At 41.1% G+C, this 25,742-nt stretch overlaps 1 protein-coding gene across 4 annotated transcripts in view; it reads right to left on the reverse strand.

Annotated features, from left to right (window-relative positions):
- MAGI3 (membrane associated guanylate kinase, WW and PDZ domain containing 3) overlaps positions 1–14,088 on the reverse strand; it is a 248,562-nt gene extending 234,474 nt beyond the window's left edge. For all 4 annotated transcript variants that reach the window (XM_070463862.1, XM_070463860.1, XM_070463864.1 and 1 more), the window contains exon 1: positions 13,673–14,088. In XM_070463862.1, coding sequence (XP_070319963.1) covers positions 13,673–13,988 — 316 coding nt within the window. In that variant the 5' untranslated portion in view covers positions 13,989–14,088. The remainder of the gene's footprint in view (positions 1–13,672) is intronic.
- Between the last annotated feature and the right edge of the window lie 11,654 nt (positions 14,089–25,742).

The raw sequence follows: 25,742 nt of genomic DNA on the forward strand, positions 1-25,742 counted from the left end.
TTTTTAATGGCTGTGGTGGACAACCAACTTAAAAAATTCCTGAAAACTTAACAATCAATCTTACGAAAAGAATATAGCCAACTCCAGAGAATCACTGCAAAACCTCTCAGCTGAGGCTTCAATCCCAACTGAAAATTCTTTCCTTTCTGTCTTAGTTCATATCCCCAGGAAAGATTCTTACTGGCCCCATTCATCTTTTTAAGCCACAGAAATCATATGCTGCTGACCAGCCTCTGAATTAGTTGCTTCAGTTGAGGGCCTTCCCTGGCCTGAATGCCTGCGGCTTGCAGAGGAGGTTGAGATCAAGTGATAGAAAACATAGATGTCACAGCAGCAGAGACGGCAGGTAGGACAGACATGAGCTAACCTTGTACAGGAGATCTCTACAGATGTTAAAAATCCATTGGCCCTAGATCATTCCACCTACGGGCCACTTCAGAAAGAAAAGCTCACAGAAATGACAGTGAGTTACCAAGGAAGGGTTATATTGTACTTAACATACTACATCTAACAAGATGCATTCAGCATCCACGGCCTTCCAGAATGCCTTCCTGAAACGTAGAGGTTGGGAAATCAAAAGCTACATTCTCCAGGCTCCTAGACAGCTCGTAATCAGGATGAGAATTTGAGTCTACCCTTAAGAGGCAGGACACAAAATACAGACGGCAGCAGTGAGGCAGAGTCCAATCAGCCCACAGCTTGTGGCTGCTTTCAGCTAGCAAAGGTCACAGGCATGTGCGTCTAGTCTCCAGCTCCGAGAGTGTTGCAGGACGGTGGTGGAAGCAGTAGTGCCAGATTGAGCATTCCCGCTTCCAGTCACTAGTTCACAGGCATCAAGGAGCAGTTGTCACAGCAGTGGCCAGACACTAAATTTCAAACTTCAAGCAGTTATGATGGCAACAGCCATGGCTGCTGTGATTCCCCTTGATCACAGCGACAGCGGTATTTTCTTGCTGTGATTTCAGTGGGCAGCCTCCTGATTGCCACTTTCCTGACACTGGCAGAGGTGGCAGCTCCTGTGGCGACCTGTTCCAAGGTGTCCTGGAAGTCATATTCTCAGAGGCCTGGCCTGCAGCCCAGCCCTCCAGCTCTTCCAAAGATTCCCCAGGCAATGAATTCCCTGTATTATATCCCCTCCATTTCCTGCACTGAACTCTGACTAATACTGCAAAGGAGTACATGGGGAATGACTTTGTTCACGTCTGCACTCATGCTGTTTTTTCACAGACTCACACAAAGGGCTCAAGGGAGATGACACCATTCCCATCAGTCTCCCCAGAATGGCCACCTTAAGCCCCTTTCTTCAGCGTTGCCTCATATGGATACCTTCGCCTCTGCCGTGGCCAGCTCCCCATGACCCGAGACATCTGCTTGCCCTGAACCCAGCAGGAGCACACAGTCCCTCAGCCGTGGCAGTCATGTCAACTCTCATTACAACCAGACCAGCTCAAGGGCCCTGAATCCAAAGTGCCCCCACTGGTTCATCCACCACATCCCTGAGTAGTCTCTGGCTCTCAAACTCATCTTTCCCCATTGCGCCCCCTAGTCAGTCAAGGGGAAAACAAGAAATCAAAGTATAGCTGGCTCTAAATCAGAGGAATTCATCACCCCTCCATGGAGGGGAAAGGAGAGGCCAGCAACAGCAGTCTACCACACAGCAGCTCCCATTCAGAAGGACTCTCCTGAAAGCACTGTGAAGAATCTTTTTGGTAAGAAAAAGAAATTTTTCAAAACTAAAACAACTAAGGGCAAAAAAACTTAAGTATTCAATGGTTACACCAGATAAGAATTTTCTATTTAAATCTTAACCACAAGCTGTGGGCTTCCCTCATAGCTCAGTTGGTAAAGAATCTGCCTGCAATGCAGGAGACCTGGGTTCGATTCCTGGGTCAGGAAGATCCCCTGGAGAAGGGAATGGCTACCCACTCCAGTATTCTTGCCTGAAGAAATCCCATGGACAGAGGAGCCTGGCAGGCTACAGTCCATGGGTTGCAAGAGTTGGACACGACTTAGCAACTAAACCTGTTAGTCACCAAGTCGTGTCCGACTCTTGCGACCCCGTGGACCGTAGCCTCCCAAGTGCCTCTGTCCATGGGATTCTCCAGGCAAGAACACTGGAGTGGGTTGCCATTTCCTTCTCCAACCACAGCATTACGGAAGGCTAAGATTGCCCTAAAGACCTGAGACATATAATGATTGTAGTTCTTTATTGTGCTCCAGCTTCCAGATCACCGCGGCCTCCAACAACACTCAGGCATGCTGATGGCCTAACAAACTGAGTCAGCATGCTATACTTAATTCCAAAAGAATGCAGATTTCATAAAGAGACAGAACATGTCAACAAGGCTAATTCTTTTTTCACAAGTTTCTAAAAGAAATTCTTCTGCCAGAATCCAAAACAAGAGGAACCTGAGTTCAAGTATCCGCTCTGCCAGCTTCCTGCTCAGCACAGTCAGCTGCCATTTCTAAGCCTCAATTTATTTGTCATCAAAGGGTATAGGTTGGACTGCTCTGGTTCCTTCCAGTTGAGTGATTTTGAGCCCAAATAGAAAACAACAGAACAAACACTTGAAGAATAAAAGGTGCCCGTACTCCACAGCCAGCTTTATCTGCCTCTTCAAAGGAACCACCTTACTGTGTGGTACTTGAAGGCTGGAAGAAGAGAGACTGACTTCAATACCATGAGTAATTCGGTCTAGCTTGGCTAAGAGTTTGCATGTTTATTAAAAATTCCTAATTCCAAAATGCACTCTTGCATTCCTCAGACCATTTTCTAGGTTATTTGTCTCCAGATAAGGGAGCTAACTAACACACACCTTCCCAGAGAGTGAATTTCAGAATGAGTGAACTGGAAACACAAGAACAGATAACATTTCCAATATCAAGTATACAATTTTCACAAGCATATTTTATCCTAAAATATCTGGGCTTTTACTTACACCTGCCGAAAATATTCTCTGACAAAGGTAGCCAGAATTAAGGCTGACCTTCTGTTTGATTAGGAATTCTTGGGAACAACTTGAACTGTAAAGATTAATCTGCACTGCCACAACTTTGTTTAGAAACAGGACCAAGCAACGAAGCTTTTATTTTAAGGACTTGGCCAGAGTTTTACCGCATTTAACACCCACTCAAACAATTCAGAATTGTGGGGTTTTTCCTTTTAAGAGAGAAAGGGGAAGAGAGAATTTTTTCAGATATAATGAAATACTCTTCTATCTGGAATGCAAAGAAGGAAGATTCAAAACTGTCAGTTCATAGTCCTCTTTTGAGTCTGGGTGACCTTCTGCGTGCTAATCTTTCCAAACCTCGGTTTCCTCAGGTGTAAAAGGGAGAAGATAACCCCCGGCCCATGGAGAATAACAATATATGAACTTTTTACAGGAATATACGTCTGCCAACACACACATTCTTATAAACCAAATGAGATAATGTCCTGACATGGGACAGTTACTCAGTAAATGGCAGTGAGTGCTATCATGACAAGTCCCCAGGTTAGAATATTCCTACTAGACTGAGAGCCAGGTTGCCACTGAGACAACCTTGAGTTGCCACCAAAGGGAAGGTGAGGTGTCACTTCACTCATCAACATTGCCCTGAGGTAATTCTAGCTGGCGTCACCACAACATGTGGGAGCTAGGATTGAACCCACACTCCCTGCAGTGAAAGCGGGGATTCTTAGCCAGTGGACCACCAGGCAAGTTCTTAGTTAGCAAATCTAACTCTGTTTAAAGGGAACCGAATCTTTCATTAGCATATACATTCTAACTTAAACACTGACATTAGTGAATAGCAATTCACTGCTAAAATTAATAATACTTTACACAGTGTTTTGCTAAAAGCTACAGAAGTGGGTTAAGAGATAGCTTTCTGAGGAAGGTTACATTATTTTAACAGATTTCATGACTTAATCAATCAATATATGGAATTAATATTGGAGAACTCTGATTGTGACAGGCTTCTGGAGTAGGAGTAGTAATTTTCCAAGTATAGTCTAAAGATACTCCAAGAGGGACATAAGCTAATCTAAAAATCAAAGCCCCTGAGATGATTCTTATTGACAAATCACACCCAATTCCATGAATGTTTGTTTCTGTGCACAGTGAGCATATTTACCAATAACCTCCTCACATTTAACGTTCCCTAAAGGTTCAACTACCAGACGCTTGGCAAAACTGCAAACTCTGACTGTGTGTGTCATACATAAAGTGAAGGATGATTTTTTTATGGCAAAGTAGAAGACAATAATACAGTAATTAGAATATAAAAATAGTGTGAAAAGATATTCAGAGTACCTGCCCCTCTCTTTCAGGCCTCCACCTCTAAGTACCACTGTAAGGGCAGGAAAAGCAAAGATTGTCAGACTTGATCCAACAAAGGCTAGTAACCTTCCTGGTGATTAAACAGACTCACATTTCACTTGTTAAGTAGTGTTTCAAACTTAAAGAGTCAGTGAAGTAGCTTCTTTATGTATGGCTTCTATGAGATCATGATTACAAAGTATTATCAAGGAGCCCTTGGAAATAACACAATAATAGTTATCTCAATTTATGCTTAAAAGGACCATTATTTTAAAAGCAAAACATCTTAGAAAGCAATTGGTTTAGAATTTCATTTTCAAAATTGTACAACATTAAGTTTTAAAAACTGCATTAACTGGACTAATAATCATTTTCTCAATGTCAAACATAATGAAATGATCCTCCAAAGTATTCTAGCTACCTAACAACAAGCAGCACTGATTTAGAAAATTTTATTTGGTATAAAAAAAATTCAAAGAAAATGTAAGAAAAACCCAAGCAGCACTGTTAAAGTGCATGTTTAAAGAGCCAGCATTTACATAAAGCAGCTTCTAGATAAAAACATCAAAATCGATATATTTAAGGAAAATATTTGAGTAAAATCAATGCCTCAGTTATGGTCTACAGCCAACACCTGGTCTTTAAAAATGAGAGTTTTATGATAACTGTGTACTGCTGTTGGCTTCAAAATAGGAGAAACTGAATGTTTTAAAAGAGGCCATTTTCTGCAGTGCTGTCCCCCCAGCATCCATCTTTTGAGGAACTACCCCTCCTTATCTCTGGGGTTCTGTCTAGTTATTAATCACACTGTGCTCTCTATACCCAACTGCAACAGTGGACATGTCACTCAGGCCTGACCAAACATGTTACCCCACGGCCCTGTCCCCACAAGTGGTCTGTGATGGGCACGAAGCCAATCAAAGTCTGAGCTTGAGATCTGATGTATTACTGGAGTCCAGAAAAAAAAAAGACGACAAGCGTTAAGGACTCTGCTTGACTTGGGGAGTTGAGTGAGAGCCACCTTTCCTCCTACCCAGAGCTGAGCTCAGAAAGAAGCCGGTCTGGAGGAGAGTCAAGTAACAGTCCTTGAGGACGTGAGTTAAACTCTTACAGTCCGGTGCCTGGGTCTTCATACACATAAGCCAAGACATTTCTTTGTAGCCTAAATTAATCTCAGCAGTGTTTCTGTCAAGATTCTCAGTACAAAATTCTTACCAATACAGAAACTGACGTAAATTCGAATTTCTTTTTCCCTTTTCTGTGGAAATCTAAGCTACATACCACAAGATATCTGTTGCAAACTGATAACCACATCCAAAGAGTAATGTGAGGACTACCTCATTACAGTGGATTTTTTAAAATTGGAATATAGTTTTTTTACAATGTGTGTTAGTTTCTGCTGTACAGCAAAGTGAATCAGCAAGATGCATACATATACAGCCCCTCTTTTTTGGATTTCCTTCCCACTGAGGTCACCGAAGAGCGCTGAGTAGAGTTCCCTGTGCTCTACAGGAGGTTCTCATTAGCTGTCTATTTTATACATAGTATCAATAGTGTCAATCTCACCTCCCAATCCGTCCTACCACCTCCCTTCCCTCCATAATATCCATAAAGTTGTTCTCTATGTCTGTAACTCTTTCTGCTTTGCAAATAAGGTCATCTATACCATTTTTCTAGATTCCACATATATACATTAATATACAATATTTGTTTTTCTAACTTACTTCACTCTGTATGATACTCTCTAGGTCCATCCATGTCACTGCAAAGGGCATAATTTCTTTCCCTTTTATGGCTGAGTAATATTCCACTGTATATATGTACCACATCTTCTTTATCCATTCCTCTGTTGATGGACATTTAGGTTGCTTCCATGTCCTGGCTGTTGTAAACAGTGCTGCAATGAACACTGGGGTGCATCTATTTTTTTTCTCTGGGTATATGCCCAGGAGTGGGATTGCTGGATCATATGGCAGTTCTATTTTTAGTTTTTTAAGGAACCTCCATTGGGGGCAGTAGCTCATCCTCCAGAAGGGGATGACAGAGAATGAGATGGCTGGATGGTATCACGACTCGATGGGCATGAGTTTGAGTAAACTCTGGGAGTTTGTGATGGACAGGGAGGCCTGGTGTGCTGCGATTCATGGGGTCGCAAAGAGCTGGACACAACTGAGCGACTGAACTGAACTGAAGGAGTCTCCATACTGTTCCCCATAGTGGCTGGATCAATTTACATTCTCACCAAAGTGTAAGAGGATTCCCTTTTCTCCATACCCTCTCAGTATTACAGTGGATTTTTTAGAAGTTATTTTCTTTGTTTTTTCCTCTAAGTTTAACATAGTTCTATTTATGTTCAGAAATAGAGCATTTATTAACAAATGCTCATTTTTCCTCCCTTTTAGAGTATTTTTATTTTATAAAACTACTTGTTAAATGTCATCATGTATAGTAAAATCCCATTTTTCACAGTCACATGTAATTCCCAATCAGAATGAGATACAGGGTAACCTCTCACAAACTTCCCTGAAGCAAGGAAAATAATAATATGTTAAAAATTCTCTGCAAAAAAAAAAAAAAATAGAGCAAAGGGCCTAAGATGCCAGAAAATTTTAATTAAGTAGATCGGTTACTGTTCATATTTCATACCCAAGACGAGAAGAGAAGACTCTAAATAGAATGGATCCTAATTACTAACTCTGAAGCAAAATCTTTCCATTTCCCATTCCATAATATTAAAAACCTAAAGCCCAAATAAATTATAACAGAAAGTTTAACTCTCTATAATTCTCACTGAGTCTCTCAAATGATACATCCAGTGTGTGTGCGTGTTAGTCTTCAGTTGTGTCGCTCTTTGCGACCCTATGGACTGTAGCCCGACAGGCTCCTCTGTCCATGGGATTCTCCAGGCAAGAATACTGGAGTGCATTGCCATTTCCTTCTCCAGGGGATCTTCCTGACCCCAGGGATCAAACCGGGTGTCCCATACTTCAGGCAGATTCTTTACCGTCTGAGCCCACCTGGGAAATCCATGTTAATAAAACAATGCACAATTCATGAGCGTAATCTCTCCTTTCTCTATTGTTTAGAGATGTCACAAGTCAAATTATAGTCCTCGAAATGTAGTCCATGCCCCCCTGGCCATGCCAGGATGTCTGAAACTGGGAGTGGGCGTCTTACACTTTGGTGAGGATATAAATTGATATAGCCACTATGGGGAACAGTATGGAGGTTCCTTAAAAAACTAAACATAACACACACACAAAATACTGATTTGGACTCTACTGTAGACCTTTCTGCACTGAACATCGTTGCCCCATGGTCTGCCCCTCTTCTGCTTATTACCTACTACTGAGAGCATCTCAGTTCCACCCAACCAAACCATATCCATCTTTCAAAGCCAGGCTGAGTTCAAAATTCTTCCCAATTCCCTCCCCAACCATCCAAGTCAGAAAATAAGCGCTGGTGGTAAAGACTCTAATAAGACATTAAAAAAGAATGAAACCTTCCTTTCACCTCATATATATATATATACATTTAACTCTTATAATTCACGATGCACACCCAGGTAAGGATTTTTCTGAATTAAAAGATAGGTATTTTTTTGTAAAACATACCTCTTTAATACAAGCAAACTACCTCATCTGTTATTCAACCAAAATAAAGGAACTAGTTCTAGCATGGCTGTAAAAGTGGCATGTAAGACTCCTCCTAAAAATGGGTATAAAACAAACACAAGGTATAAAATACACTGTAACAGAAACTACAAACTGTAGTGTAAAATGCACTGTAAACAGAATATAAATGCAATGTATTTTAAGGGTAATTCACATTTGAAGACTTTGCAAAAGATAACTTTGTTTATATTTGACTTCCCTCCTTTTGTCATGACTTAAACACTCTAAGATGCAACTCCACACTACTTTTTAGAACAGCATGCTGGATAGCCAATTAATGACCCCAGTTTCCACCAAAATTCAAACTAAAACTTACCTAAAGAGTTTTGTTTAAGTACTGTGAGAAAAGTGGAAAAGGTAAAATCCTTACTACAGGTACTGCTTACCAATGAATCAATAACTTGAGAGCTTCCTAAAGACAGAGACCATTTTTGACTCATTTTTACATTTTATGTTTTTCTATCGCCAGTGCTAGCTCACATGGTAGGTTCACCACTAAATGCTTGAAGAGGGTTGAATGTGTGCCAGTAATAGAACTCTTTCTTTTTCTCTTTATAAAGAAAAATAAGCACTTTGGAAGAAAGCATTCTGAATAATATTTGTTCAAGGAGAAGAAGAGCAATCAACTTGCCTCTCTTTCCATACAACCAAGTCTCTCACAACACCACCCTCTGAGCTACTGAAAATCTTACCCTTAGGAACAGTTTTAGATTAAGGGCATTCATTCTCTCTACCAAAATGTAGTATTGCAAGAAGATTATTTCTAAAAATTTTAGAAGAGAAACAAAAATAATTAATTAAAGGAGACACAGCTCTGGTCTTTAATACCCAAACAGCTGTCCTCTGTCAAATCACAACCAACCAGAAACTGACTTGGAAATTGGTAGAGTTTGAAACTGGCAAAGTTTTAAATTGGCAGGTAATACTGAAGTGGTTCATAAAAATGAAATTCTCCTATAAGACACTCCCCAAACACTAAGTGCCCACAAAATTTACAGAGCACTTCAGGGTTATATAGTAAAGACATTATATGAAACTATTCGCCCAAGATTATGCACTGACTTCATAAGTCAGATACTTGAATGAATGGATATTTGTTTTATCATATATATCTACACACCATATGTATATCTACATGTGTGTGTATATACATACATATATATATAAATTAGAGACCAGTAGGAGGAAAAAATAAATCACTGAAATTTGCCTCTTACAACAAGAGGTTTTATGAAAAGAATCCCATGATCTCAAAAGAAAAATAGAGTTACATTGCATAAAACACAACTCCATTGCATAAAAATCAGTTTTAGCACTAAACTGCATAAAGTAAAAACCATGTGAAAAGTGAAAGCCAAATGTTAAAGAATTTGTTCTACCACTGTGGTATAGGCCCAATAGTCATATGAATTGAAGGTACCAATGAATAGAGTTCAGAACCCAAATCTTGAGTTATTAAAACCAACTTGAGACCCAAAAAATTGTTACCAAACTTTCAAAAGGCAGGAAAGTCTCAAATTTAAAGTTTATCAAAATTTGATGCTATTTTTCCCTAACAATGGGGCTGCCCAGCCCAGTCTCTTGTTTCTATTATTTTAGTATAAGTAACAAGAAATTTTTTGTTTTGCAACTTTGGAAGGCTAGCAGTTTCTCTCAAATTTCCCTTCTTTAAATGTTAAAACCACCTAAACAAAATTCACCGTAAGTTCCAAATTACCCACTAAACCAAAAAAGACTAACAAAGATTCAAAAGTAAAGAGAATAAAGGGGCAGAGTTATTCATTACTGGAATAACATAAACATCCTTACTTAAAAGCATTTAGTAATGTTTCTTCACCGATGAGGAAAGTATTTCTAGGAATGTGCTCATTTTAACAAAATTCTCTTATAAATTGGATGTCTCACAGAGTCAGTGGTAAAGATTTTACCTACATTTGATTAGCATTAAATAAGATCTGTTTCAAATTAGCTTTTTTTCAAACAAACCAAAACACTGTTCCTCACGATTTTCATTTCCAGATATAGTAACTGACAAGGTGGCTGTAATGCACTGTATGCATGATAATGCAATAAACAAGGATTTCATGTACTTATTGTATCTGTCAGTATATAATTTCTGGAATAAAGTCCACATAATTTACAACCACTGGGATATGTGTCTAAGGTATATGAAGCAGACATTCCATAAAACTCTGCACAACAATAGACTAGGAAATGGAAATTTTTTAGAATAAAATTAACTACTACTATCATTAATCAGAATAGAAGTTGTTTAAAAATATACTTTGAAGTAAAATCAAAGAAACTAATCCTGGTCACAGGATAATACCATGAAACAATTCCACTGGAGGTTCAAAGTTCAACTTCCTTTACTACCAGGAAAATACAAAGTTCAAATTCAAGTGAAAAGTCATCTCTTTGCAGAAAATAACTACGACAATGTCGTAGTTAAGAAACAGGTATCAATTTGGGCCAAGAATCAGGTGGAGTAGGAGAGTGCTGAATGCTAAATACTACATCAATAGTAAGAATTCAGTAAGAAATTTCCTATTTCTCTTACAAAACTCTCAGATTAGTAACCATATTTTAAAGAATTAATTTCAAATCTCCATTAAAGATTAGAACAGAAGAAAATATATAAAACCCAAGACAAAGCTAAAGACAGACAGTGCCATAAAACCAGTGTTAAGTCATCTGGGTGATGGTACTGGCTTTGGCTGAGCTCCCTTTAACACCTACCAGATGAAAGGAGAAATCAAGAAAGAAACAGCACTGGGTCAGTCACAGCCTACAGTCTGGCTCATTCTCCCACCATGGACTTTGTCAGAAGACAATATGAGGTCACTCCCTACTAATAATACATCTTACAGAAATGGCTGAATCCACTCTTGCATTGTCGTAGTTTCTAAATGGCATGTTATAAATACAGTTTAATAAAGTTAAGGTTAACAAATAAGATTAATAATAAATATTGTAATAAGATTTAATAAAGTTAAATCAAGAGAAGAGACAAGATACACTTTAAAATACCTTATTACATTGAAAAATCCATTTCTCATGAAGTTTAGATAAAAATCAGGGGGGAAAGACCCCAATGTGAATTGCAAATTTTTTAAAAATTCCCTTACTCTGTATTTTCATACTTGGTTTAATCCTAACAGGATAGGATCTTTGTCTCCTCTGGAGATAATATATATGCTGTTTTAATCACACTCAAAGTTTTACAAATAACCTCTTCAAGTTCTTAGTTTCTATCTAACATTTAAAGTCACGTGCTTAAACTACAAAAGCTTGCTATTTTACAGTAAATGTTATTTATGTAAAGCCATTTAAGAAAGCAATTTAATACAATGCCTAACATAAGGCTAGGGCTCCCCAGATGGCTCAGTGGTAAACGAATCCATCTGCCAATGCAGGAGACACAGGAGACTTGGGTTCTATCCTGGGTTAGGAAGATCCCCTGCAGGAGGAAATGGCAACCCACTCTAGTATTCTTGCCTGGGAAATCCCATGGACAGAGGAGTCTGATGGGCTACAGTCCATGGAGTTGCAAAGAGTTGGACATGACTTAGCAACTAAACAACAACAACAAAGGCTATTAAGGAAATTTTAAAAACCCACTCTTTTTTAAAGGAAATCAACAACTTGCTTAGAAAGAAGAATATTAATCTCAGATGACATATAGTGGTATCCCTTAGAAATTAATGAAGCATAGTGTATCTTCAAAAAATAAGTATACTATTTGGAACTTTATCATTAGTGATTATAAAATGTGTCATGCCCAGTACACTTTATTTTGGCTAAACATTTAAAACAAGACAGCATGCAAGAGGGAAAATCTTTATTACTACAAAAATGTCAACTACATTTTGGGGTATGTGTTTTTTTTTTTAAGTTAATTAACATCATTGAATACACTCTAAACTTCTGAATTATTTTCATAAATTTTATATAAAGGCTGAGAAATGAATAACATGTGGACTAGACTAATATCAATGGAAGACACAATTTCCCAGTCTTCTAAAAGGATCACAATAACTTGAGATTATAACAACTTCCTCTTGAAACATTTTTAAAACTATTTCAGAAAATAAGTAACACTTTTATATATACCCCTAATTAATCAAAACAAAACACAAAGCAATGATGCAAATGTTCCCAATATTCCCTGATTCATGGATATGAACTAAATGTCACTTAGACCAGTAATACTGTATATATAGTATCTTGCATATTACTGAGAGTGCCTGACTGGCTGAATTACTGTCTCCAATGCCTTTCCTCTGCCTTTCACCAATGGTTCTAGAAGTTTGAATTAATAATTTTATTTTTAACTCAAAAAACTGAGATGTTTAAAGTCTGCCAAAGTTTTTTTAATTAACAATAAAAAGAAAATCTCACATAAACCCGTAAGTTTAAAATGAATGTCATAGAACAGACCATGTGAAGAAAATCTTAATTAAGATTGCACGGACATGTGTGTGTGTACACATCCACAATACACACACATATGGATACTGCACCACAAACCATCAGTTTCCATTAAGCCTAAGGAATACTAAAAAGATATTCCCAAAGTGAACTGCTGAGAAAAATGAGGGAGACATGTTAAATTTTTCTCCAGAATTTTCCAGCATTTTGCAGTGTAGGGATGGACTGACTCCCCCCCCCCCAAGTCATTATTAAGCAGACCATTACAATTTGATTCACTGTATATTCAGTAGAACACACTCAGAAAAAAAAAAATAGTTTAATTTCTAGTAACGTTACAGTCATAATTCTCTCCCCTTCAAATACCTCAGGAAACAGAACCACATTCCACCAATGCTGAAATGACCAGCGATGTTATCGACAACAAATACAATGAGGGCTATTACCTCCTATCAGATTTCACTGTACGCTGTACGCAGTCTGATCAATGCTTTGAAACTGGCAAGTATGCCATAAACGTAACGAGCTTTGCAGCAGATTTTAGTAGCATAAAAGATACCAGGGCAACGGGGGCCTTTGCAACCGACCGCTTCAACAAAATTCCGTAAAATCAAAGATTTACAAAAGATTTTACTCCGGGAGGCACCTAGGTCTTTCTTCGAAACCCAGACTACTCAACAGCTCCCTGGAAAAATACACCATTCTGCCACAAATCGCATATTGTACACCATCGGTACACAGACACCTGAACCACCTGAGCTGACGAGAGTTAGGCTGTCAGCTCCGAGGTGTTGCTAGTGTATAAGAAACACTGAAGCAGCTACGCTCTCTCAGGTACACTAGGTGGTAACCTTGGCACCAAGTGCCTTAGTAATAAAGATCTCTTCCTCTATAAGAAAATGCATGAAGACTGTTCCAAAGAATATGCTACAATCCTGAGGACCTCTTCCACAAAGGAGAACCGAAAAACGCTGGTTTTTCCTCTAGTCAAAAACTGCGGCGGGAGATGGAGCTACGAACTAAGAAAACCCAGCTTCTGGTGAATCCTCTGACAGCTAACAGAGCAGCCCGCCCAAGCCAGAGCTCAGTTTTCCTACCCGCAAAATGGGAATCAGCACCGCCAGCCTTCCCCATTGACAGGGAGTCCGGCACACCCCGGAGGTTCGGGATTACCCTTGATGACAAGCGGTGGGGTGGGGCTACCGCTCCCCAGACGCCCACCGCGGACTCCCCCCATTCCGCGATAGAAAGACAGGGCCGGCGTACCTGGCTTCACAGTCTTGAGACGGATGGGCTCGCGGAAGTGGCGGATGACAGCCAGGGTGTCCCGGTTGGTGAGCCCGCTGACAGGCGTCCCGTTCACCTCCAGCAGCACATCCCCGGGGCTGGGCGCCTTGCCCGAGACGACGCAGCAGGTGCCCCCGCCGGGCTCTTCGCGGAGCCGCCCCAGGTAGGGGAACTCGCCGCGCTCCGCACCTCCCCGGATCTCGGCGCCCAAGTCGCCCGGGGCCCCGGCCCAGGACACCGCGCACTCCTGCACCTTGCTGAGCCAGTGCTTCTTCTTCTTCAACGTCTTCGACATCACGAACCCCGCTGCACCATGGGGGAGACCCCGCGCGGGCGGCGGGGGCGCCGCTCTGGCCCCCTCTCAGCCTGGGGGCCCCGGGCGGCCCGCGCAGCCCGGCGAGGGGGGCCTCGCCGCTCCGGCGTCCCCCTCGCCGACCACAGCCCGCCGGGGGCCGGGCCGCTCCGAACCCCGAGACGCCCCTCGGACACCTCTCCCGGCGGCGATCTCCGGGTCTGACCGGGCTCCGCGAGGGCCACCCGGGTTAGGCTAAAGAAAGGAGAAGGGGATTGTCCCCGGGCGGCTCCAGAGGGGTTTCGGGCGGGGTCACAGCCGACGGCTGGCCCCCGGGCTCCGCGCGGGAGCGGCGGGAAAGGCAGAAGCAGGGGGGCGGGGAGGTGAAGCGGGAGAGCCGGAACCGGGAAAAATCCGTCGGGGGCGCGCAAAAGCGCGCGTAGACCCGTCGCAGGATCGATCGTGGCCGCTGCGGAGCTGGATCGCAGAGACCAACGCCTGCCCAAGCTGCCAGGAAACTGCCGCTTTCAAACCCGCCGCAACCTCCTCCTCCTCCCTCTTCCCTTCCCCCCGCCCTCGCCCATCCCTCATCCAGAGCCCCGCCCCCTCCCGCCGCGCGGCGCCCGGCGCGCTGCCGTCACGGGCCAGGCGCTTGGGAAAGAGCCCAAGCACTCGACACTCTCGCTGGGGATTGGCCCTCGGAGGAAAGGGGGCGGATCCCAGACGAGAACGCTAACCACCGATTGGCTGATGAAAGTGAAGGAGGCGGGCACTAGGATGACTGAAGTTTAAAGAGGGTGGAAGAAAGTTTGGAGAGTCAGGCAGGGCGAGAAGGAGGGGCAGGGGAGTGGGACAGGCTCCAGAACGCAGGGCTGAGAGGCCCTCGGTGCGGCGGCCGGAGCAAGGGGAAAACTCGGATCGAAGAACTGCCGAACTGCCCGAGGTGGAGGCATGGCTGGCGGGCTGGGTGGAGTAGGGGCGGAGCCTGGCGCCTATCTTCACGGGGTACTGAGACTAGCTGGGGTACTTTGGAGGGAAGGCGTCGTGCTGAGTCCGAGGACAGAGGTGGCAGAGCCTCGGGGTAGCCAGTTACAGCCGACCACTTAAAGTGAGTCAGCGTTTCTCGTTCGTTCATTTCTTCAGAGCCAACGTTTCTCGTTCGTTCATTTCTTCAGCAAAAGTTATCCTTTGAGGCAAAGACTCCGGAGTCTGGTTGATGGAAGGTAAAACAGAGTCCTGCATACCGCTGTGTGACCTGAAATTGGACAACCTCTCTGAGCCACAGCATCTTCGGCTGATAAGGGGAGATAATGATACCCTCCCAAGTTGTTCTACATGAGTTTGAGCAAGCTCCAGGAGTTGGTGATGGACAGGGAAGCCTGGCGTGCTGCAGTCCGTGGGGTCGCAAAGAGTCGGACACGACTGAGCGACTGAACTGAAGTTGTTGTAAAGATTACATGAAGTACCTATAAAATATCAGTATAGGGCCTTGCACGGAGTAGGTACTTCTTACTATTTAGTTGCTGATGAAGAGGAGGATGATTTTATGTCAAACACTGTGCTAGAATACTGGGATTCAAGAGTGAGGAAAACGCAAGTCCTGTTCTCAAGGAGATCACAGTCTAGTAGGAGAGACTGCTGGGGGTGGGAAGGCGAGGAGGCGGAGCGGGTGGGGGCAGGGCGGGGGGTGGGGGTGGGGGGGAGGAAGATGGGCTATAATGTGGATTAGGAACCTCAGCAAACCCGGGCTGGCATCCTGGCATGCTACTTACTTGCTATCTGACCTTGGCCAAATCTCAGTTTCAAGTTCACTCACCTGTAAAGGATGTGGAGAGAGAACTAATAGTGAATAAAGGACATGTTAGGCCCGTCCAGCACTAATTTTTCACAACCTCTTCTTAAGCTTTCTCTCCTCCCTGATTTGGCTCACACTCTCCCCTGTCTTTGTATTTAAAACAATCCTATCCATCCTCAGCCCAAATGCCATCTCTTCCAGGTCACCTTGTCCTCAGGTGGAAAGTGTTTCCTCTGAGCTAGGATACTTTCACTTTTGCAGTAAGACATTTATGTAGTCTCCTGTCTTCCTTTAATGGTTGGGGAAAGCCCTTATTGAAACTATGAATAACTCCACAATCTCACCACATCTCAGATAGACTAGCCCAAGCTTCAACAGCTGCAGTAATTTTGTTCACACCATTATATCAGTCAAGGCCTCCACAGGAAACAAATGGTACTTTACAAAGATATGGGCAAGGTGTGGGAAACCACAAGGGAAATATGGAACCCTGAGGCTACAAGCTGCTCCATCTGTAGAAAAGAAGGGGAAGGAACAGTACCAAAACTTGTCACAGAAAGGGCAGCCTGACAGGAGCCTGTGACCTTCAATCAGAGAGGCAGTCAGCCTATGTAATCACCCAAGGGCAAAGCCAGAGGATTTCTCTCTCACTCACCTCTCCCCTCCATCCTCCTACTGGTACATCCCAGTAGACAGATCCAACCAGGAGCCAGAGAGCAGGAAAGCCTTTTGAAAGTCCCAATCAGACAGAGAAGAGGAAGCAGCACATCCAGAGAGAAAAAGGGAAAATAACCAGCAGAGAAATCATGTGGATTGCTCAGATTTACACAGATCTGAGACATAGCTGGAGTATTTTTTTCTGAACTACTACCTACACTAACAGATTCCTGGATGAAGTCTTAATAATCTCCACTTGATTTATTTTTGCAGCAATTCTGGGAAGACATCTTTTCTTGCTCAGATTGTATCTATCAGGATATCTTTAGCCACAATGAATGAAGTATCTAATAGTAACTTAAAGCATGGAGTTATTTATTACATCTTTAACATGAGGTTCAAATGAAAGTAGTCTTGGGCTTAGTTCAGCAGCACAATCACATCATTGAGGACCCAAGCTCTTTTTGTGCCTGCTCTCTAACATCATATTCATGTTGGGTTTCATCTCCAGGCTTCTCACCTCTAGATTGCAATGTGGCTGCCATAGCTCCAGATATCACATCTCAGAGGTCAAGCAGAAAGGGAAGGTTGTACAAGCAGGAAGGGAAGGAAAGGCACTGCTGCTACCATATTTCTGAAGGAGAAAAATCTTTCCCAGACTGCCCTCACACCTGCCATAGAATCTTCCTTATTAGCCATAAAATGGTCACATGCCCACTGCAGACCAGTCACTGACAAGAAGATGGAATTGCCATGGTTCAGTGACATCATGAGTCACTCTGAGCAAAATATGGGTTCTGTTTCTTAAGGAGAAAGGGTAAATGATTGTTCAGTACATGCCCAACAGTGTCTGCCACATGCCTCAACCACAAATAAGTTATATTGACCCTTAACAGAAAACTGCAGTAATTAGGAGCTTGAGTTCTGGAGTCAGACTGGAAATCTCAGCTTTTCTACTTACTAGCTCTGAGATCTTGAGTAAATTTTTGTCTAACCTTGGTTTCCTCATCCACAAAATAGGTATAATAACAGTGCTCACCTAACTGAGTTGTGAGAACTGATTAGAGCTATTTGAGTCAAGCAAGCACTTAACATATGGTCATATAAACAAACACTCAAGTTATTTTAGTTTGTGCTAAATAGTAATATCTATGACAAGGCCAAAAGCATTGCTAAATCACCTTTATAACTCTCTATTTGATTCACCCCTCTTAAAAAGCTTAGATTCAGTTTTAAAATAGTCTAGAAATAAGCTGCAAACCCCAGTGAATTAATTCTGGTAGGACACTAGTCTGGAAATTACTGCATAATTAAAGAATTCACATTGCAAATGTCTCTCTCTAAAATGGCACCTAACCAAATAGTCAGATCATATCCATATTGATCATTGTTTCCCAAACCTAATGGTTGGCTTAATAGTTGTGATTTCCATTGGGGAATATTATAAGCCAAACAATATGGAATCTGGCTTAACAAAAACAAATGATACAGTAGAATATGATGATCTCCAAGGTTTCTTGGGGCTACCTCTATCCATCTAATCTATGGAAACAAACATAGATGTGTGTCAATATGCAGAACTCGTGTGTTGGGCCCCACGATGGCTGCAGTGGCTCCAAATAACAACATCCAATGACAGGAAGGAAGTGCGTCTCCTTTCCTCATTTCCTTTTAGCAGATCAAGGAAACTTTTCCCCAAAGGCCCCAGTAATAGTTTTCCTCCCTCTCATTGGTTGAACTTGCCCAGATGCCCTTTCCTGAATCAAAGAGGCAAAGGGTAATGAAATACTTTTCTCCAGTTTCCCCTTCTAGTGCTCAGAGAGGAATCCAGTGTCTTGTAAACTGCATGGCTGCATAGTTTGGCAGGGAAGGGGTCTCTTAGCAAACCTGAAGAAGAGAGATTGCTTGATTTGCTCCTAACATATATTACGTATGGGCTTCCCTGGTGGTTCAGACAGTGAAGAATCTGCCTGCAATGCAGGAGACCCAGGTTCCCTCCCTGGGTCAGGAAGATCTGCTGGAGAAGGGAATGGCTACCCACTCCAGTGTTCTTGCCTGGAGAATTCTATGGACAGAGGAGCCACACACACACACAGTATACTACATACACTCACATACATGTTTTTTGACAAGGTGGGAAGTTTATTTTGTTGTATAATATTGTTGAGTGTTCCTAATGAAAGTTAAGTATTCCCTGACTTAACACTTTCACTTAAGCGGAAAACTTCAGAGGGGCAAGTGTAAATTCCCAAATTCCCTCAAGTGACCCAGGCTTACTTACTCCATTGTACAGAGATGCATCATATTGAGGTCTGTGTGCCAACAACTCTAGGGGCATCTCTCCCCTGAATAGTTCCCCTGGAGCAGTGCATGGCTGTGTGCCAGAGCAAAGCAAGTGTAGAAAGAACTTTTTATTTACTTTTACATTCTATTTCTTTCATGGAAACCTGAATCTCTAATAACAGTAAATCAAATCATCATATTTATGATGAAGTCATTCTTAAGTATTAAGGTGGCAGAGCACGGGGGAGAAGTGGAGTGGAAAAATAAAAACAAATATTTGCCTTCTACACAGAATACAGGAACATTTATCCTGCTTTTATTTCCACAGATGATAATGAAATCATCTTGGATTTTAAAAATTCTGATCCACGAAATCTTTCACTGCCTTAGAAAATGTTCATGCTTACCTGTATTGTGGAAATGATATATGTAATGCAGCCTAACATTAATAACCTAACTGAACTCAGGATTAATATTCTACTGTATCTTTACATTTTATTAGCATTTGTATTTGTCTAGGCCTGTGGGCTCATTTGTATGCTAATGCTAAAATATGCTCACTTATAAAAGCAATTACATGGAAAATTTTATTTCAGTTAGACAAACTAATTTATTGTCAAAATCTGTATCACTGTTTATACATAAATGTGCATTTTTGCCGGTAGGTGCACTTGCCTGCAAATGACCAAATGCATGAAGCCCAAATACACAGAACAATAGGAATATTCAGAAACAAGTACAGTGCCAACATGCTTTCAAAGAGGTTAGTTAAGCAGTCGGATGTCAGGTTTTCCAGATGAAGTAGAACAAAGAGAACACTGAATGAAAGAGAAAATACCAAAATACCCATCTTTTATCTTTTAGCTTAACTATAACCTCCTACTCAAGACCAGCTTTGCTTTCCCACAGCAGAATGCCATCTCATCCTTCTCCAAAACCAATAGCATGTTGTCTCTGTTTTCATTTCCAATAGACCTCAAGGTCCTTGAGAACATGGTCCCTTTTTGATTCATTGGTGTATCCTCCATCAAGCTGAGCACTTTGTCTTTATTGAGGGTTCACTTGTTCAAATAACAGGAAGTACCTGTTATGAGCAGGCATTGTTTTAGGTGCTGTGCTATGTGCTAAGTCGCTTCAGTTGTGTCCAACTCTTTGCGACCCCATGGACTGTAGCCCTCCAGGCTCCTCTGTCCATGGGATTCTCCAGGCAAGAATACTGGAGTGGGTTGCCATTTCCTTCTCCAGTTTTAGGTACTGGTTTACAGCAATGAACAGACTTACAAGGTCCCTCCTTTCGTGGGGAAGAAGACAGTGTAGGGGAGGAAAAAGTTTTCCCCAAGTCTCTTAGGATCCCTAGCTGGGTCCAAAAATTAGATTGGCAAAGATGGATTAATAGGGGAGAAGTATACAAATTTATGTAATATAAGTTGTATGTGACACAAGAGCCTTCATAAGGAAATGAAGACCAGAAGAAATGGTAACCCTGAGTGTTTTTGTGCTACTGACAAAGAATGGAAAGACCTGGAAAGATATGATAAAGAGGATGAGCTGAGTGTAGTAAACTGAGGGAATTTAGCAAGGCCTGTTTGTTCAGATTCTTTCCCACTATCTGTCCATCTTGGATATGAGGATGTTTCTTTCTTTCCTGCAGGCATAGGGAGAGTACCGCTCACCTGAGGGCCAGATGAGCTGCTTCGGGGATGAAGGACTGGAGGACAGAGAGAACTTCCTGCTTCTGCCAGTTTCTTCAGATTCCTTCAGCTTAAAATAATCAATGTGCCAAATGGCCATATTTGGGGTATCATTTCCTGAATCCCATCAACAGCAAACCCCAAACAAGTTCAAGAGAGTTTCCCGTAGTAATAGTGGTGGTGGTGCTTAGTCAATCAGTCTGGCTTTTTGCAGCTTCATGGACTGTAGCCCGCCAGGCTCCTCCTGTCCATGGGATTTCCCAGGCAAGAATACTGGAGTGGGTTGCCATTGCCTTCTCCAGGGGATCTTCCCGACTCAGGGATCAAACCCGTGTCTCCTACATCTCCTGCATTGGCAGGCAGATTCAGGGATCAAACCTGTGTCTCCTACATTTCCTGCAGTGGCAGGCAGATTCAGGGATCAAACCTGTGTCTCCTACATTTCCTGCAGTGGCAGCAGATTCTTTACCACTAGTGCCACCTGGGAAGCCCCTGCCCCTCGTAGTAATAGTACTTATAATTAAAAGATGAAATATAAGTGATGGGTGATCAGGAAAGGACAGAGGCTACATTAGACAGAGGTCACAGAGAATGTCTGGCTAAGAAGGTTATAGTTTGCCAAGACCTGAATGACAAGTAAGAGGAAATTAACTGAGGACCTGAGATCCAAGAATTCCAGGCCAAGGTCTGAAATTGAAGAACAGAGGCGTGCTAAGGTGGCTGAAGCCTGGTTACCCAGGAGAGAGTGGTAGGAAAAGAATTCAGAGAGGAATGCTAGAGGCAAGATCACAGACAGCCTTTCAGCCAAGGCAAGGACTTTAAATTTTATTCAGAGCACAATGAGTTTTAAGGAGAGAAGCAGACTGATGGTTCTGATTGCTACAGCAAGAAGGATGCAGGAGACCGTAGAAGCAGGAAAGTCAGAGAGGAACCTGGTACAGGCGCCCCATGATAGATGACTGTGCATGCAGGGTAGAAACAATGAAGATGAAAATTAGTTGAATGCACTGTGGAAATCAGAAATTATAGTTTTAATTTCCTAGACTGATCACAGTTAAAGAAATATGTTACAATTGTATTTAATAAGAAGCTTTGTGGAATGTAATTGCTTTGTTGAAATGTCCCTTCACAGTAAGATAAGAAGGAAGTTAGAAAATAAAGTGGGAGAAATTCTTAATTAAGTTTAAATTTATACAGGTTCTTTTATTATGTTTATTGAGAAGATCATCCAGAGAGATGGAATGTTAATTTCAAGGTTTTTGTTTAACCTCTTAGGAAGGTAGCATCCACTCAAAGCATATGATGCTTATGAAACAACATACATTGTTTTTTTTTTTTTCATCTATTGGGTGTGTTGTTATAAGAAGTGAAATTTGTTTCTTAGCTTAAAAAGGAGCTCACAAACTTGGTTTCAAAAGAGCTTTCCCATCATAAAAAATCTAGGTTCTTCGACTAGTTAGAACTTCAGGCCCTTGAGTCTTATTTTCTCATTGCAGACAGACAGCTAATAAACAGTGACTTCGGTGGATTCCAATACAACGCACTATGTGAAGTTCCTTGTCTTCAACAGAAGGAAAATTCTCATTTACTTGGCTGAGATTAGCTGAAGCATTTCCAAACTCACACTCCCAAATTTCACAGTAAAAATGACTGGAAACACACCACATGAGCTTAAAATAAACACACCCCATTCAAAAACTGGGTACTGTGGCCTTTCTCATACTTAACAAAAATATAAAAATAAAATCTCTATTCCCCTTTATTCAAAAAGGGAGAGTAACATCATTGGATTTGGGGTGAGGGAGAGAAGGACTGAGTTTCAGTTCAGAAGCAGGGCAGCATGCTAGATAGTATGGGTTCTGATGAAGTGTTTCTGTGCGTGGAACCTAAAGTTAATCTTGGCACATTTAAATATGTAATAGCTGTCTGTTAAGAGCATATATCTGAAAAGTTCTCTTCACAAGAGAAAAAAAATTGTAACTGTGTGGTGATGGGTGTTAATTAGACTCATGGTGCTCATTTTGCAACATATGCATATATATATATTAAATTATGCTCTATACTTGGAACTTATGTAATGCTATATGTCAATTATACAATAAACAACTGTCCATTCACAGTTTGATGGGCACAAAGGACAAAGAGAGCAACTGGTTATATCAGTAGCAAACCTTCAGAATCACTAATACAAAAAACACTCAGTTAATGTTCAAGGTTACCACTTCAGTCTTGTTGTGTTAGAGAATGTTAATAGGTTGAAAATTTCACCTTTGCAAGCTGTTATAGACTGAACAGTGTCGCTCCACCCCAATTGATATGAAACCTTAACCCCAGATTTGACACTATCTGGTAACTGGACCTTTACAGAGGTAATTAAGGTCATGTGAAGTCATAAGGGTGGGGCTCTAATTCAATAGGATTGGTGGCCTCTTGAGAGATTTCCCTCCCACTGGGCTCTCCTCCAGCTACACTGGCCTTCTTGCAATTCCTTCAACATACCAGAAATGCTCCTGCCTCAGATCTCCCTCTGCCTAAAATGCTTTTCCCCACCAGGGTATTTTCATGACTCATTCCTTCGCCTCCTCTTGACATTGGCTCAAGTGCCACTTAGGCATGGACTCCACTTGACCTTACTATTTAAAAAGTGACATTCCCTCAACTACTAAACCTCCATGCCCTTCTCTTTCTTTTCTTACCTTAGTCTATAGCATTTACAACTTTCTGATATACTATATAATTCACTTGCTATGTCTCTTATTTTTGTCTGCCTCTGCCCTAAAGTATAAGTTCCATGAGGGCAGGGGTCTTTGTTTTGTTCACTGATTTATTCACAGTGCCTAGAGTAACACCTAGCTTAATAGTTTGGACTAAAATAATACTTGTTTGCTCAAGTGCTTTTCCTTCAGAGTTCTTTCAGATGTATTAACTATGCTCGGTAACTTAATCTTCCCAATAATTTTAAATAATGCAGTCTTTAAAATAATCCTGTGCAGTAGTTGTCATGCATATTCCTATTCAATAGTGGGTCAGAAAGTTCACTATAGTCATCCGCACATTTTTCAACACTACATGTCAGTCAAAACAAACAGATATTGTTCCACAGGAAGTTTCTTAGAATGACCACCACAGTATAGGAAGAGTCTAGATGTGGAGAAAATATGTTAAAATACTCAAATTTAGAAATAGTGGTCTCTAGTGCAACTGCATCAGAATGGTTAAAATGGAAAAAAAAAAAGGAACTTATTAATTGCTAACAAAAACAGAAGACACCTGAGAACTGTTATACACTGCTAATGAGAATGTAAATTGGTTCAACCACTTTGGAAAACTGGCAGGTTCTAATAAAGTTAGCAAATGTATGCCCTAGGATCCATCAATTCTACTCTTGGGTGTATACCCAACATAAATGAGTCTGTATGTTCTCCAAAAGATCTATACAAAAATTATTCATAATAGCCCTAAACTGGAAGCAACCCAAATGTCCATTAAGATTAGAATGGCCACATAAATCTTGGTACATTCTTAGAGTACTCTACAGCAATGGGAGAAAAAAGCACAACACAACAAAATGGATGAATGTCATAAGCATAATTTTAAGCAAAAGCAAATATACACAAAATTACACACTATATGATTCCATTGATATGAATTTCAAGAATAGGCACAACGAATATATGGTGATTAAGTTCAGAATAATGATTACCTTTGAGGGAATATTAGCCTAAAGAGGCTAAAAGGACTTCCTAGGGTCTCGGTAATGTCCTATATCTAGATCTGGGCAGTGTTTTAAAGGGTATGTTTGAAGGGTATCTGTGCTTAGTTGCTCAGTCATGTCCAACTCTTTGCAACCCCATGGACCCCCATGTGACCCCACCAGGCTCCTCTGTACATGGGGATTCTTCAGGCAAGAATACTGGAATGGGTTGCTATGCCCTCCCTTCAGAGGATCATCTTCCCAACCCAGGGATCAAACCCAAGTCTCCTGCATTGCAGGCGGATCTTTATTGTCTGAGACACCAAGGAAGCCCTTTAAAGGGTATAAATATATGCATAAATTAATCTAGCTGTACACTTAGGACTATACACTTTATTGCAAACCATGTGACCAACAAGGGCTTAATTTCCGAAACATACAAACAGCTTATGCAACACAAAAAACCAAACAAGCCAACCAAAAACAATGGCAGAAGAGCAAAATAGATATTTGTCTAAAGAAGACATACAGATGGTCAACAGGCACATGAGAAGTTACTCAATATTGCTAATTATTAAAGAAATGCAAATCAAAATTACAATGAGGTACCACCTCATACTGGTCAGAATGGTCATCATTTAGGAAGTCTACAAATAACAAATGCTGAAGGGGGTTTGGAGAAAAGGGAACCATTCTACCCTGCTGATGGGAATGTAGGTTGGTGCAGCCACTATGGAGGTTCCTTAAAAAAGTAAAATTAGAATTACCATATGATCCTGCAATCCCGAACTCCTGGGCTTATATCTGGAGAAAGCTATAATTAAAAAAGATACTTGCACTCCAATATTTGTAGCAGCACAATTTACAACAGCCAAGACATAGAAGCAACATAAATGTCCACTGAAATATGAAAGGATGAAGTTGTAGATATACACAGTGGAATATTACTCAGTCATAAAAAAAGAATGAAATAATGCCATTTGGAGGAATATGGCTGGACTAGAGATCATACTAAGTCAGAGAGAGAAAGATAAATATCATATATCACTTCTATGTGGAATCTAAAAAATAATATAGTGAACTTACTTACAATACAGAAACAGACTTACCATCACAGAAAACAAGTGTTTGGTTACCAAAGGGGAAAGGGAGAGAGAGGGATAAATTAGGATTAGCAGGTACAAATTATGTATAAAATAAATAAGGTCCTACTGAATAACATGGGGAACTATATTTAATATCTTGTAATAAACTACAATGGAAAAGAATCTATGTATACATATGTACAATTGAATTACTTCTCTGTACACCAGAAACTAACACAGTGTAAATCAACTATACTTCAATTAAAAAATTTTGACTACAGAAATTTTTAAGTGTGCATGGCAAAACAATTACCATAAACTTTAAAAATACAGTCCTGGCACAAATATTTACACTATTTATTGACAAAGACAGATTTCCTTCTTAAAAAGGAAGTTCTTATAAATTAATAAGCAAGCTAGGCAAAACAAAATAAGTAGTCCCTTGGAAAGACAGGCTAAATTATATTACAGAAAGATAATAAACTGACTTTATATGAAAAGGTGTCAATTTTCAAACAACAATAAAGTTCCATTTTTCTCCTAATAGATGGG

This window comes from Odocoileus virginianus, unplaced genomic scaffold (genome assembly GCF_023699985.2).
Source record: "Odocoileus virginianus isolate 20LAN1187 ecotype Illinois unplaced genomic scaffold, Ovbor_1.2 Unplaced_Contig_8, whole genome shotgun sequence".
In the NCBI taxonomy this organism is placed as follows: Eukaryota; Metazoa; Chordata; class Mammalia; order Artiodactyla; family Cervidae; genus Odocoileus; species Odocoileus virginianus.